The sequence below is a fragment of the Phalacrocorax aristotelis genome, chromosome 5, assembly GCF_949628215.1.
Source record: "Phalacrocorax aristotelis chromosome 5, bGulAri2.1, whole genome shotgun sequence".
Taxonomy (NCBI): Eukaryota; Metazoa; Chordata; class Aves; order Suliformes; family Phalacrocoracidae; genus Phalacrocorax; species Phalacrocorax aristotelis.
This window is the reverse complement of record NC_134280.1, coordinates 66,410,074-66,424,737: the sequence shown is the minus strand read 5'-3', so window position 1 is coordinate 66,424,737 and position 14,664 is coordinate 66,410,074. Positions and strand designations below refer to the sequence as shown.

The following is a 14,664-nucleotide window of genomic DNA, read 5'->3' as shown; positions in this document are numbered from 1 at the left end:
AACGTGAAGAACGAATAGTGTCAATTTTCGGGGGGGGGGGGAAGTCAATCCTGTGAATGTAGAAGAGGTTTTGGGGGTCTTCGCGACTAAAATACTACTTGGACCGCTGCCTTGTCGCTTTTAATTTCGGTCGTCCTTTTAGAGGCATTAATGTAACCTGAAGGGCAGGAGATCTGAGCTCAGGACCCCGCTCCCTTCCCTGGCTCCGACCAGCTGCTCCTGCGCCCGGAGGATGCATCGGGAAGGAAACGCTGCAAAATACCACTGATCACCCCACCCCCCAACAAAATAAGATTCTCGGTGTGTACCCCTCGATTTCGGAATAGACCGGGGGAGAGCACATGGCAGGAAAGAGGCAGAAGAGTGTATTCGAAAAGAGGAAGGTAGAACAATCTAGACACGCGGCGGTAGGAAAACGTGTCTGTGTAAAAAACACCTATATGTGCGTGTTATGTACCTATAGTATATGCTTGTATATGTTCTAAGCAACAGCAATAATCAGTTGATGTGTTATAAACGCGCTCTGAGGCTCTGCTGTAAGGCGCAAGCGTTTTTCAGTTGGGAGACGGGGTAATATCGTCTAAAAAAACCACAAAAAAACCACCACCCGATTTTCAACGTTCTGCTTTGCTACCCCCAATCTTCTTGGCTTTCGTGGTGCTTTTAATAATTCTCGCAGGTGAATTTCTGCTTACATCCGCAGTGAGCGGGTGGAGCGGAAAGGAGCTGGGGGCTGAGCTGGGGGGGGCGATGGGCAGCCCCCCCCCCCCCCGCTCGCCGAGCCGCAGCCTGGCGCTGCAGTGGAGCAAAGCTCTGGGGTCCCCTGCCCGCGGCGGCCCCGGGCAGCCCGGGGCTTTGCAGGATTGCGAATTTTTGGGTTGCTCCAGCCGCTGAAACAAGCGGTAGTAACCTGTAAAATAAAGGACGGGCAAGGATTGCAGGTGGTGCTGGCGAGCTTAGCCCCCTCCTCCCCCGCCCTGCCCTGCCCTGCCCTGCCCTGCCCTGCCCTGCCCTGCCCTGCCCCGGACAGGCGCACTCTGCACATTGCTTACGCTAAAATATCCGATACTCTCCGGAGAAGCCGAGGCTGGCAGGGTGGGTGCGGAGGAGCGGCACCTCTGACGCTGGAACAACTGGGGAGGTTGCTCAGGGAGCATCCCCCTTTGCCAATGCGCTCGTTATTTTTGTCAGCGGGAGCAAAGTTACCTTGTGCGCGACAAATCTTTGAGGAAGCCCCGCAAATAGCAAATGCCGCTTAGCAGAGGTTGATTGTGGGGGAATGACTTCGGTGCAAAACCCATTCGGGATTAACATCTGCCTCGTGATGATGAGTAACACACACACACACCCCCGATTCCCAAACGTGAATGCTTTGATGGGTGGGGGGAAGAGCACCAACAACTCGACTGCGGTTGCCGTCGTCTTTGCTCCCACTTCACTGTTGTAAGATAGTTTTGGTGAAAGAGAACATGGCTTTATTGGGTGTATCGTTTTCGTTTAATTCGGGCTGAGCGTTTCCCCCTACGAGGCACAGTGAAAATAGACGGTATAACGTTGTCTGGTGCAACGAAACAAGGAAGACGCAATTAAAACGTGTTTGTGTACGCAGTGATCTTCCCACTCTGTATATATGTGTACGGAGAACTGTATATATAAAAGCTATTATAACGTCTGAGTCAACTGTGAACTGCAGAAATGCAGAGGGGAAAAAAAGGGGGGGGGGGGGAGATGAATCACACCCTGCGATAAGCGGGAGGGGGGAGAGGGGTAGAACTGGACGGTTTCTCCCCGTTTCTCTCTTGCTCTGGGTGCAGTGGTACGTGTTTCTCACATGTTCCCTCTAATTACCAGCAGGAAAGTTCTCCCGTGCTCTTGCTGGGTTTGGTTCAGCCGTCAGCCCCCACCTGAGTCACCCGGGACACGCAATCCCCCCCCGCGTGAGTGACAGCCAGCCGGCGCTCCGGCTTCTTGGTGTCCCTTTAAAATCTGAAACCAAGGGTAATGATTTATCAAACTCTTATTATCAAGAAAATGTCAAACGAAGGGCACCTTGCTACGCACTGACGCAAACCCAGTCTTTCCCAAGGAAGTATAGAAAGCTTTGCTCCGGACTGGGCAAAATCCAGTCTGTCAATCGCCCGTACTGCTCTTTTTACCTCTCCCGAGTCAATCTGTGGCTGTTTAAAACATGGTAAGTGCTTGATTTTCTTTTTTTCCCTTTGCTGTTGAAAAGGGCTGAAGGGAGGGAAGCGGTGCTGGAGGGGGAGCTGCTGCCCGTGCTGCGGGGACACGGCTGCACCCCGAATTGCACCTGGATAGTGTCGGAGTCCTTGCAGCTCTTATCCCTGACGCTGGGAGATGGGATGAAAACGAAAAGAAAACTTGGAGCCGAAGCAGCGCCGGGTAGTTTGGTGAAACCTCCTAAAACGAAGGTGGATCTGTAAAGCTACTATTGAACGGATGAGAAAGGTGGGGTTTGTCTGCGGGTTGTGAAGGTATGAAAAGAAGATGCATTTTAGAGTATAATTTTAAACTTGAGGGAAAGGTGGGGGGGTGTGGGAATGTCGCCAGTAATCTGCTTAATGAAGACAGGAATGCTTAACAAAATCTTTAGAGGCGTGGGAGTCGAAAATATAAGAAAAAGAATAGGGAAAGTGAGCTCGTATTGGCATTGATTCCACTGTGGCGGTGTGGTTATTTTTTGCGGTTCACTGTCTTGCTGGCGGGTTTTGAACGGTGGCAGCCAGCTCAGAAATGCTCACCACCGCTGTTTCTCCTGGTTTTTGTTTTTTTTTTTTTTACCATCTCCGGCTGCCTTCAGGGCAGCTTGTCTATTGCCTATATATATTATATTAAAAAAAAAAAAAAAAGCAGATGTGCATTGTTGAATGACAGAAAGGAAATGGGGCGTAAAATTAAAGAATCTTTCTACACTGGTGATAGGGAAGGGAGCATCCTACAGCCGTGATGGGAAATCTAACGAGGTCTGGCGGCGCAGTGCTGTAGAAACACTTATTTAAACTCGAATTACGGCTTTGCAGAGGCTGGTGTGTGTGTGTGTTGATTTGGTTTGAGTTTGGGGTGGTTTTGTTTGTTTTGTTTTCTCTTACTGTTTTCTCCCCCAGAATATTAACGTTGAATGAGAGGGTGAACAGGCGAGCCGGGGCACCTCGAAATCCTGCAACACTTGTATCCAGATTTTCTAGCACACCCGTTTTGTGCGCGAGGAAAAGAAATTCGTAGAATCTCTGCAGTCCCAACCTTTTTTGTTTTCCCTCCTCCTTTTGGTAAAATATGTGACGTTGTCATTTTAGGATTACACCAGTCAAAGGGATATGAGCAAGCAGGCTGTGAACAGTCCCGAAACCGTTGCTCCTGGACCCAATGAAGGCGGGGGAGTTACAAGCATCAGCCCCGAAAACGAGCCGCAGGATGCCCCATCGCAAGCCGCCGTGGCCAGGCTTCCCCGATCGCTCTCTAACGATAACAAAACACTTCCTTCCGAAGAAGATAAACCAAATGATTTTGAGAGGACCAAAGTCGGGATCTGCAAGCTCAGCAGCACCCCGGTGCAAGGCAATTCCACCCTCCGGAGGGAATCTGGGGAAAGCTTTCCGTGCAAGACCACCCCTGGGCAAGCTGCTATCCCTCACTGCAAGATTCCCGCTTTGCAAAGCACCGACGGGGACGCTAATCTAAACCTTGGGAAGAGCACGCTGGAGCGAAACAACCCCAAAGGCGCCTGGGTGACCTTGAGCCAGAGTACCGTGGTCCTGGGCACAGACGGCAACACTTCTGTCCTTCCCGGCAGAGTGGAGGGGGTAAGCTGGCCCCTTACGGGGTTTCTTCCCCTCCTTCCTTCAGCTCCTGGGAGGGAGAGGGCTTTGCCACTCAGCACCCATTTGAGGATGGAGCTCTCAAATCGGGTCCAAATGGGTCGGGGAGGGGGGGAGGAGGAAGGGGGGGAGAGGGTCTTGGGCACAGCCCGGCCCCGGCACGCGTGTCCGTACCCGGAGGGGGATCCCCGCGTGGGGCCCAGGCCCTTTCTCCAGCACCAGCTGCGGGAGGATGCTCAGCTCTTCCCCCCCGCGGTGGGGGGAGGCTGCTCCGACCCCGTGAGTCGGAGTGCCTTGGAACCTGGGGCCAAAAATAAGGGGGAAATGGGTCAATTCACCCCTCCCGGAGCCTGGCCTTGGGCGGGGTGAGGAGCTGGGAAGGCGGTCACCCCTCGACGCTCTCCCTGCGCTCCCCCCCCCAGTCTGGGTTTACCCTAAAAGGGGGAGGGGGGGGAGATCGGTTCTGTAGAAACAAGTTTTTATTTCTCCTGTGAGTGCTGGGCCCCCGGGGGCCGGCGGGCGGTGCTTATCCATCCGAGGGCGATGGGACCCCACCGTCCACCGGGGAATTAGGAGCCAGGAGACCCCCCCCCCCCATCCGCTACCCCCGAGGCCCCACTCAGACGCCAGCACGGCCGGGAGATGCGCATTGCAGAGGCCGGGCTCTCGGGGTGGGGGCCCTCGACCCCGGCGCGTTTCACCCCCGGAGGAGCTGGGGTGGGGGTGCCCGGGCAGCGGGGACTGACTCCCCCCTTCCCTCAGTCCGTCCCCACCCCCCCGGGCTGCAGGCACCGCCTCCCCTCCCTCGGGAGCAGCTTGAGGGAGGGTCAGGGTTTAAAAGCCCCTCTCCTGCTTTCTCTGGCAGAAGAGAGCCCGGGGGTGTGTGTGTGGGGTGTCCCCCATCCGTGTGCGTGTCCCCCCTCCAGGCCGCTGCTCGCCGGGGTGTCCCCGGCAGCCGCAGCACCGCGATGCTTGTTAGCAAAAGTGGCTGTTTTCCGATCTCTTCTTTCTCTTCCTTCCCCACCCCCCACCCCGCTTTAGGAAGACGATGTGGGGGATGAAAATAAAGCCCGAGGGAACTGGTCCAGCAAGCTGGATTTCATCCTCTCCATGGTGGGTTATGCCGTGGGGCTGGGCAATGTCTGGAGGTTCCCGTACCTGGCCTTTAAGAATGGGGGAGGTAGGATGGCTTTTTCCTGTCTCTACCTGCAGTTCTGTACGTGGCTGAGCCGGCCCCGGCATTATTTTTGGCAGGGGGGAAAGCTGGGCCCGGTGAGGCCGAGGCTGAAGCGGGGTGTGAGGGCACCCCACGACCACCCGTGGGAACCCGGCGGGGCTTTGCTGGCGGGCAGCTCCGAAAGCAGGGGAGCTCCGAGGTTGCGTTAGGAGGTAGCGTTTTCCTTAATAACACCAGCACTTGGTGCTGGCCGGAGGGGGAGGAAGATGAAGAGCAGGGATGATGACGCCTGGGCACGGGGTGGGGACCGGACCCCCCACTTGGCCGAATTTAAACGCAATTGGGTCTGAATCCGCAACGGGTGGGGCGGGGGGAGGAGGGGATGATACGAAGGACTTTGGAGGCGGAAAAGTCACGCGGGGGCGTTTGAACCAGAGTGGAGACTTCAGGTTATTTCGTGAAGTTTGGGGAAATTCTTTAAAATCTCTCGGTGACCCGATTGAAAAATAATCGTTTGAAATAGAGCGAATGCTGCTCGGGATAAAGGAGGAGAAGAGTTGGAAGAAGGGTCGTGCTGTTAATAGTTTACAAGGAGAATAAGAAGTTATTTAATATATTATATCTAAATAGCAGATATATACAATATTATATATGAATAACAGGGCTGTTAACGTGAGGACCGGTGGGTGTTACCGCTACAGCCCTCTGCAGCTGTAGCCCCTTCCCCCTGCGCAGGACTGTCGGCGGGGGATGCTGGGGCTGCGAGCTCTGAAAACAGACGTGCGGGGGCTGTAAGAGCTGTTTAATGTGCGAGAATTAGCCACTTAAAACAAAAAATCGTTCTTTAAAAAAAATATAAACTTTAAAGTTTTTTTCTTTTTTACACCTAAGAACTTTTAAGTGCGAGGTGGTGAAATACTCATTTATCAATAAATACTGCCTAGAGCAAATGCTGGAGGTGCAGAAGGCTGCTCCCCCCCGTCAAGGCACCGGGAATCGATAACAAACAGAGAGATGTTAATAGCTGCAGGTCCTGACGAAGTTGTCCCCGATATCCCGGGCAGAAACGGACCCGAGGCCGGCCCGTCCCAGCCCGCAGCCCCCCCCCGGGGGGGGCGCTGCGGTCCTGGAGGTTGCGCGGGGCTCTCCGCACCGGCCTGCGGAGGGAGAGCAATTCCCCCCGCTGTGATCCGCGGAGCGGCCCCTCCGCATCCCGGCCCCCCCCCCCCCCCCCCCCGCGCGATGATTCAGGTTGTTCTCTCTTTTCTCCCCCTCCTCCCCCCGAAGGTGCGTTTCTCATCCCCTATTTGATGATGTTGGCTCTAGCCGGGATCCCCATTTTCTTCCTGGAAGTCTCCCTGGGGCAGTTTGCTAGTCAGGGGCCCGTCTCGGTCTGGAAAGCCATCCCCGCCTTGCAAGGTGAGCGGAGCAGGAGCCGGCCCGGTTTTGGGGAGCATGACCTGCACCCTCCCTCCTGCATGGCTTCAAGCACCGCCGCCCTGCGCTCCCCCCCGCTCCGCGGCCCGTCCGCAGCCGCGCAGCCGCATGCTACAGGCTGGCTTCTCCGCTGGTGGCCCGGCGCCCCGCGGGCGGCTCTGAGCGCGCAACTTGCGCGGTGGCGGCGGGGGATGCGCCCTGCACCGGCCCCAGCCGTTGCTTTGCTGCCCCCCTCCTCCGCCCGGGACCGCCCCCCCTGATTCTCCTCTCTCCCCCTCTTTTCCCTCAGGCTGTGGCATCGCAATGCTGATCATCTCGGTTCTGATAGCCATATATTACAATATTATCCTGTGCTACACACTTTTCTACCTTTTTGCGTCCTTTGTACCTGTGCTCCCTTGGGCCTCCTGTAACAACCCATGGAACACGCCGGACTGTAAAGATAAAAACAAACTCTTGTTAGGTAAGTTGGGACGTGCTTTTTTTTTTTTTTGAAAGAAAAAAAATTTATTTTTCTTTCCTTCTTCGTGGCCCTGGTGGGTTTCCAGAGCTTTCTCCGGCTCAGCTGCGCCCCTGGGAGATGCGGGCACAGACTGCGGCTGGCGGTGGCCGGGCGAGGCTCCCAGCGCAGGAACTGTCGCTTCTCAAGTCACTTTGAAGTGATTTGCATCATATGGACCCTTCCCCCTCTTATTTAAATTTTTCCTCATCAAGGATAAATGGGGTTTTCAAGTATAATGTTGAAAAAAAAGCCCAACTTTTTTTTTTTTTTGTGAAAACTGGGTAGGGAGAAAGCACAGACCAAATGCTATAGCCAGCAGCCCCTGGTTTCTGTTAAAAGCAACTCCTTGGGCTTTAGCGAGGCTGATTTTTAACAACAACAACAAAACACACACACAAAAAAAAACCCCAAACAAAACAAAACACCCCACAAACACAAACAAAACAAACCCCAAATCAAACAAAAAAAAAAAGAGGAACAGCCCCCCCCCCCCCCCCCCCAACCTGAAACCCCTTCTTGCAAACCGTCCAAACCATGCAACGACCTGAAAAATAGGAAAATCAAACCGAGGGAGTGCCCTCCGGGAAGGGTTGCCAGCAGAGGGGCCGCACTGGCAGCGGGGGGTGGCTCCCCTCTCCCCCCCGCCTTGCCCCGGGGGCTGGGGGCCGGGGCTCCCCGGGACCCCCTCAGCGCTCCTGAATCCCGGCCCGGGGCTGCATACGAGTGAAGTCCTTGCCTTCCTCTGACTCTTTCACGCCTTAAACATTTGGGATAAAAGGGGAAGTTCATGCCATATTTTAAAGCATTGCACGCTCAGACCTTTATGGCTTCTGTAAGCGAGGCGTTCCTCACAGCGTCAAAATCTAACACAGAACAAAAGTCAAGCTGTGTGTGATCTAATGCTTTTTTGTTGTCATTTTACACCCAACCTGAAAAAAATAATATAGACAAGTTATTTTCTTTGTTTTCTTTTCTTCCCAGATTCCTGCATTATTGGTGACCACCCAAAAATACAAATCAAGAACTCTACTTTCTGTATGAGTGCCTATCCAAACTTGACTATGGTTAACTTCACCAGTGAAGGAAACAAAACGTTTGTCAGTGGCAGTGAGGAATACTTCAAGTAAGATCCTCCTTTGTTTAGAGATGTCAATCTTTCTCTAAAATCCACTGTAACAGACCACCAATCACTGTTGGGAAGACTAGCAATACGACAGTTAAGGACAGCAAATGATACCTGTTTTTTATGTGTAGGAATGATGAAAGCTAAATTTCAAAAGCTGGATTATTTGTGTTCCGTTCCTGTGGTGCTTAGTACAGCTGGGGGGGTTGGCCTGCTCCTGGCTTTTCTATCTACTACTGCAATGCAGATAAATAAAATAATACACGGTGAGAATCACTGGAACCTTCTGGAGGAACCGCTGAGAACGCTGAAGCAAAACAAAGCACTGTAGGAATTTGCACTGAATTACTGCCTGCGGTTGCTCTCATTAATTTTTTTCCTTTTAATTTTTTAAAAAATTTCTTTCTTTATTCTTAGGTACTTTGTATTGAAGATTTCAGCAGGGATTGAATATCCTGGTGAGATTAGATGGCCCTTGGCACTATCTCTTTTCCTAGCTTGGGTGATTGTATACGCCTCCCTTGCTAAAGGAATCAAGTCATCAGGAAAAGTAAGAAAAATATTTGTGATTTTACACTTGTGAGAAAGCAGCGTGCTGCTTTGGGGAATCACACTCTTGTATAAGTCAGTGGATTAGTGAAAATTATTTTCAGTAAATGGCTAAGTATTAATGAAATGCCCTTTTCCTGTCTGTGTTTTCCCATCTAGCCAAAACATAATAAAAAGATAGTTTAGGTTCAGCATTTTTTCCCTAGTCCTCAGTGAGTTTAAAAAGAGCCCTCGAGCTGCGCTCAGCAGTTACATGGCAAAAAAAGGTGCCTTCGGCAGCCTTCCCTGTGCTGTGTGGTATTCATTAAAATTCTGCAATCACCTCACATTTCACTGGAATCAGGGAAACTGTGATCTAAATTAAGATGTTAAGTAACATACTTTAAAATCAGAACCGAAGGTAAATTGGTCTGTGGGGAGCGTGAGCAGTGACACTGTGTATCCTCTTTTCCCAAATATTCGTGTACCATCTTTCTAAAGCTCCTCCTTGCCGTACCTCAGCTCCTCGCCCCGTCTCTGACCTCGCATGTACCATTCTCTCCCTTGCCCCTCCAATCTGCAGCTTTCTGCCATGCCTCCTAACTAGCAACCGTGTCAAGAGGGAGCAAGTCCTCTCGCTGGCACGGAAGCACAGGCATACGAATTGGCCAGGCAGCCGCCTGAACAGAGAAAGGCAGCTTTTTCTTCTGCAGCAGCACTGGTTTGGGTGGGGTTTTCTTTTGTGAAACCTGCAGGAATGCAATATCTGACACTTCTCCATCAGTCCTGGTGCAATTAACACGCAGGTTAAAATGTTAGACGATGACAGAGCATTAATCTTGCTTTTTTTTACAAAAAGTAGGCTTAAAGGATAAAAAAGCTGGAGCAAAATAACTAGATATTTTCTGGGATGAAGATAGTGGGTATGCAGAGATAGCTATGACTTTTTTAGAGCTGGGCACAGGGCTGACGACGTCTGTTGTGAGGTAGTGTGGGAATTACCAGAAAATCCAGAGACTCAGAGGGCCAGGAGAGCTGAGATTTTCCCCCCTTACCTAAGTGTGATAGGAAAGACCATTTCATGAAAGGCCAGAGCCAAGAAACAGAAGTTGTAGAGAAGAATAAGTTGGGTTTGGATGCAGCAATAGGTATTTCTTCAACTGAGCCTCTGTGGCCCAGAAAAATAGTGACTCCTTTGTGTCAGGCATAGAAAACCTGTATTTACGCATAGATGAGTTTGCATCTCATCTCTGTCATACCCACAGCACAACAGTTCATTGGGGCAACTTCTTGAAATGTCTCTTGAAACAGCAAGGAGGAAGTTGGGAAAGCAGTTTCAAAAGTCACTTCAGCTCAGATGATTCTGGTCCCCGTAATATTCAGAGGTTAAAGCGTAAAAGGATTTGAAATGCTTTTGGGTAAAGTGTACAGTTTAACTGGTTATATAATATATAATATAATAATATATAATCTGGCCATTTTATTTGACCATGGAGCGAGCTCTGCTCTGCACTAGTTAATTATTAAGACGTTAAACACAGAACCTCTGTTGTGCATTTAGACATTATGGTGATCAGCTCTGTCTGGGTCGTTCCAATGACTTTTTTTTTTTTCTGCATTGTGACCATAAATATTTTCATGGTGATATGGAATTATTAAGAGGTACAAACAGTAATAAAAATTCTTCAAGCTTAGTTAAATGCTGAGAAATATATATATATATATATATATATATATATATATAAAACCAGCCAGAACTTTATGTGGTACTGGATGGTGTTGTTCATTTTGTCTCCATTGAGCTGTGTTACTCTGAACAAGGACCAAAAGTGATATTTTCATGTATAAATTCCTGCTTTTCCTCCCCAGACTTTCTTTTGTGCTTTTTCTCCCCTCTCTGTCTGGAACCCCAACTCTTACCTCTGTTGCTATTGATTTCATTCGTGCTCCCAGCAGCAAGAAGAGCTGTAAGATTTCAGATTTCCTGGGAAACAACCCTGTTGCCTCTGAGCCTGAGTAACTGCTTTCTTCAGGCAACAGTGTAGCACTTGTATTTCACTCACCCACATCTTATACACTCAGATAAGCCCTTTCAATAATTTTTTTTTTTTTTTTTGGTCTGTCCAGGTGGTGTACTTTACTGCTACATTCCCCTATGTAGTTCTCATCATCCTTCTTATAAGAGGAGTAACTCTACCTGGAGCTGGAGCTGGAATCTGGTACTTCATCACACCAAAGTGGGAGAAGCTAATTGATGCTATGGTGGGCTTATTATTGCACTTAGAAACCTGCTAGGGTGAATAATTCATACAGATTTCTTAGTGTCTGTTGCGACCATTTTCTGTGTACAGAGGCAGTATTGTCGTCTGTGGAAAACCTGTTCTTCATCTTACGTGGAGTGTTGCTGCAAAGGCTGCTTGTTATTTGTGTGCACGTAACATTTTTTTAATGTATATTATTAGAGATACGGTATTTACGTCACATTGAATATTTCACCTGAATGTCTCTGAGTAGGTGCACTTGGAAAATAGGGAATTAAAAAGGAAGCATAGATTTTCATATGCTGGTGACTGATGGATGCTGCCTTGACTTGAGCAAGCACAGGAAGCTTTTAATAGGTAACATCATAAACCTATCTGCATTTCTTCAGAAATGCTCTAAATAGGTGTGTTTTACTCACTGAGCAAAGATTGTTCTGAGTAATGCTTCTGAGACATTAAACAAAATGAAATTATATGTCCTCATCTAACTCCCCAGTAGCATACATTCTGACACAGAAGAGCTGTGATCGTTATCCTGCCTGCATTGCAAGAAGCGAGGCTACTTGCTGTGTAGGAGAGGGCAGAATTAAGGGACCTGGTACTTGACTTTGCTTTTTAAGCACTGACTGTATGAGATGGAGCTTCATCTCTGCTGCCTTACAGGTGATTTCAGCTGATGTCTAAAAAGCCATTTGTTGCAATGAAGCCAGTAAAACGTGTTCCAAAAAACACGGGGATTTGTGTCCCTGTAGACATAAATCCCCCACGGATCATCTCTTTGCCTGACATAGCACGTGAGTGCCCGTGTATCGGTCTTCAGTGTCTTGAGGCAGGAATCTGGAGACTGAACTGAAGCCTGAGCTGAGTGTTACAATCCAGACCTTTTTTCTTTAGGAATTTAAGAGGGATTTTTACCAACGCCTCAGGAAATTTACTCTGTTTGGTTTTTGGGTGGTTCCCACCCCCCCGAAATGATTTCCTCTATCAATAGCGGTGTGATATCACACTGATAGACTGATAATTAAAGCTGAAAACCATTTCCTGGATGAATTGTGGAGATCTTAATTTCCTTAATATCTCTGTGATAATGGGCGTTTTGGTCCTTTGGTGATGGGAGTATTAAATCTTTTGCAAACAATACAGAAATTAATTTTGCATTAAATATGAGCATTTTTGGTTCCCACATTATGCAATAAAGGAGAGGAGATCTGATGCCTTTTGCGAAATGGGGCTGGCTGAATACACTAAGTATCTCTATAACCCTGGGTAAGTGTTCGGTAGTATTCAGGCGAGCTTCTGCTTTTAATTTTATTTGCAGTTTTAACATTAATTAAGAGCTGTATATTACACTCAACCAGATGAAGGATTGACTGCTTGCTGGCTGGTAACTTTTAAAGTAGCATTTGAGTAATATCTTCAAACTGGTTAGCGCGTGTGTACGTCCACCCATATATCTGTGCATGTACATGTATCTCCATTTCTGCGCTGAGGACTTGGGTGGAAAATCAGACTTTGGGAAAGCTTGTAAATGGAAATACCAACGCTTTGAACGTTTTGTGAGTGACAAGTAAGCCCAACTCCTCTGAAATTCCAGGCAATTTAGAGATGTTTTATCGAAATGCATTTAGGGCTTCGAAGAACTTCGTTAAAGAACAAACAAGGTTGTTTGTTTCGTTTAGTTTTTTTAAAGAGAGGCTTGGCTGAACACATCTTGTCTTCTGATGGGAGGACACTGGGCCCTGGTGTCTAAATAGCCCTAACTTATGCTCTGCTGTTTGGTGTACACCTAATGACAGAAATTTACCCTAATTTTAATGTAATCTCATTCATAACTAATGCTGAGGTTCTTATTTTGATCACAAAGATAAAGTATTATTTAGGACCACTGGTACGTAAACCATCAGCACCCGATGCAGATTTTTCCTCTTGATTTGTATTTTCTTTGCTGAATTTAATTGAACTTGTATATGTATCAAGCAATATAGTTTGAATATTTGTGCCTTCCGTATACAGCAAAGGTTATACTGTCATTTTATATGGGCCCAAGAAGAACGGTACTCCTCATCAAATGGGCAGGATTTTGCTTTTAAATGTTTGATTGACATCCATTTCTCTAAAGTTCATTTTAACTACTTACGTGCTAATCCCCTAACAGTAACATTTAACAGCGTTATTGATCTTTTTAATACCCTTTCCTGAAGCCGATGCTATTTCCTCTCCATCTTACTTAGGTTTGGAAGGACGCTGCCACTCAGATTTTCTTCTCCCTCTCTGCAGCATGGGGAGGTCTAATTACTCTCTCTTCTTACAACAAATTCCATAATAATTGCTACAGGTACGTGAGAGTGATACCCATCGGTGTTATTAAACGGGTCTTCTCCAAAATCAGTCGTCTTCCAACTTGCAGAAATTGGGTTTGAAAGACCTCCTCGTTTTTCCTTTCATTTTTTTTTGGTCCCCCCTTTCCTTCTTTTTTGGTCTCCCTTTCTTTTTTTTTCTTTTCATGTTTGTTTTTTGTTTGCTTTGTTTCTTTAATGTTTTTTGGTTTTGTGTACTTTACCTTCTCCCCAGGCCCTAATCTGCTAGTCTCAAGATGAGCCTTAGGCTTATAGTCCCTATTGGCTCTTCATTTTCAGAGTCAGCAGGTTTAGGCTTAAAGGCACTCTGGGAAGCTGTCAGCAGCTGCGAGCAGTGGTACGAGACCGTGCCAGTTGGCAGCCTCTGCTGAAGAGCAACCCATGTGTAGAGCGGGATGAAGTTTGCCATCGTGAGACGTGCATGAGTTTATCACCCGATTTCTATACATGTGTTTCCTATCTCTCCTAAATGCTATTATTCTTTCCAATCACTCTTATAGCACTTTTACATGTACAAAGCTATTTCAGGATGTGAAATGTAAAATAGTTTTTATTTGAAATCCCTGAATGTTATTTTTACAAGGAAAAAAGTCATTTTTCTGGTGGCATAGTAGTGTTTTTCATCAAAAAGCCTGCCAGATAAATGTCTGCAGGTGCAAAAAACAAAAGCAAGTGGCATTAGCTGAATGCTTCACTGCTATTCTATTGTCTTTAAAGCTAATCTTGTTTCTACTGAAGCAAGCCTTTACTGATTCCTGCCATGACAGAGGTGCTGATTCAGGACAGCCAGCAGCATGCACAGGGACTGTCCCAAGGGCATGCTGAAAATCTTTCCTGAATCAAGACTTCAAAGCACATGCTCCTTGGGATTTGAACTTCCGTATCCCGTGGCTTCTGAGTACTGTAGACAAAATACTTAGCTTTAAAAAGCAACGTGGACCAGATTTTTAAAAAGGAATTTAAAAAAAATGTTTCCTATGACCATTCAAAAGTAATTTAATATAATTATCCTAAAATATGGATGAATATGTAACACTGTTGTGTGCTCAGTAACTTCGACCCAGCAATTCTTTGGGTCCTATTTTTGAAAATGCTTGACAGGGGATTTTTATTTTATTTTTTTGTTGTTGATGAATGAATTACATTAAGAATGTTGGGGCAAAAAAATGGGAGAAGCATCATGATATCTTTCTGCATTCATTTAGCAATGTTTTGTGGAGTTTGGAAAATCTTAATGACATTTTTGAATGAAACACATGGTAATGAAGTATAAAAATCTTACAAGTCTAATACTAAATACATTCGTTACCTATGTTAGAGAGGGATATGGGAGACTGAAGCAGAAATAATGAGAAAAGCTTAGTTACTTCTAATATTTTTAATTTTACAACACAACTTGAATACTGAGACGAAGCATGACTGTTTTCTCTTTCAGTTTTTATA

The 14,664-nt window shown here is 47.5% G+C and overlaps 1 protein-coding gene across 1 annotated transcript in view; it reads left to right on the top strand.

Moving 5' to 3' along the window:
• Positions 1-6,308: 6,308 nt before the first annotated feature.
• SLC6A5 (solute carrier family 6 member 5) overlaps positions 6,309-14,664 on the top strand; it is a 29,022-nt gene continuing 20,666 nt past the window's right edge. Inside the window, exons 1-6 of the mRNA XM_075092601.1 lie at positions 6,309-6,432; positions 6,740-6,913; positions 7,934-8,075; positions 8,493-8,625; positions 10,731-10,865; positions 13,096-13,199. Of these exons, the coding sequence (XP_074948702.1) occupies positions 6,324-6,432; positions 6,740-6,913; positions 7,934-8,075; positions 8,493-8,625; positions 10,731-10,865; positions 13,096-13,199 (797 nt within the window). The 5' untranslated portion in view covers positions 6,309-6,323. The remainder of the gene's footprint in view (positions 6,433-6,739; positions 6,914-7,933; positions 8,076-8,492; positions 8,626-10,730; positions 10,866-13,095; positions 13,200-14,664) is intronic.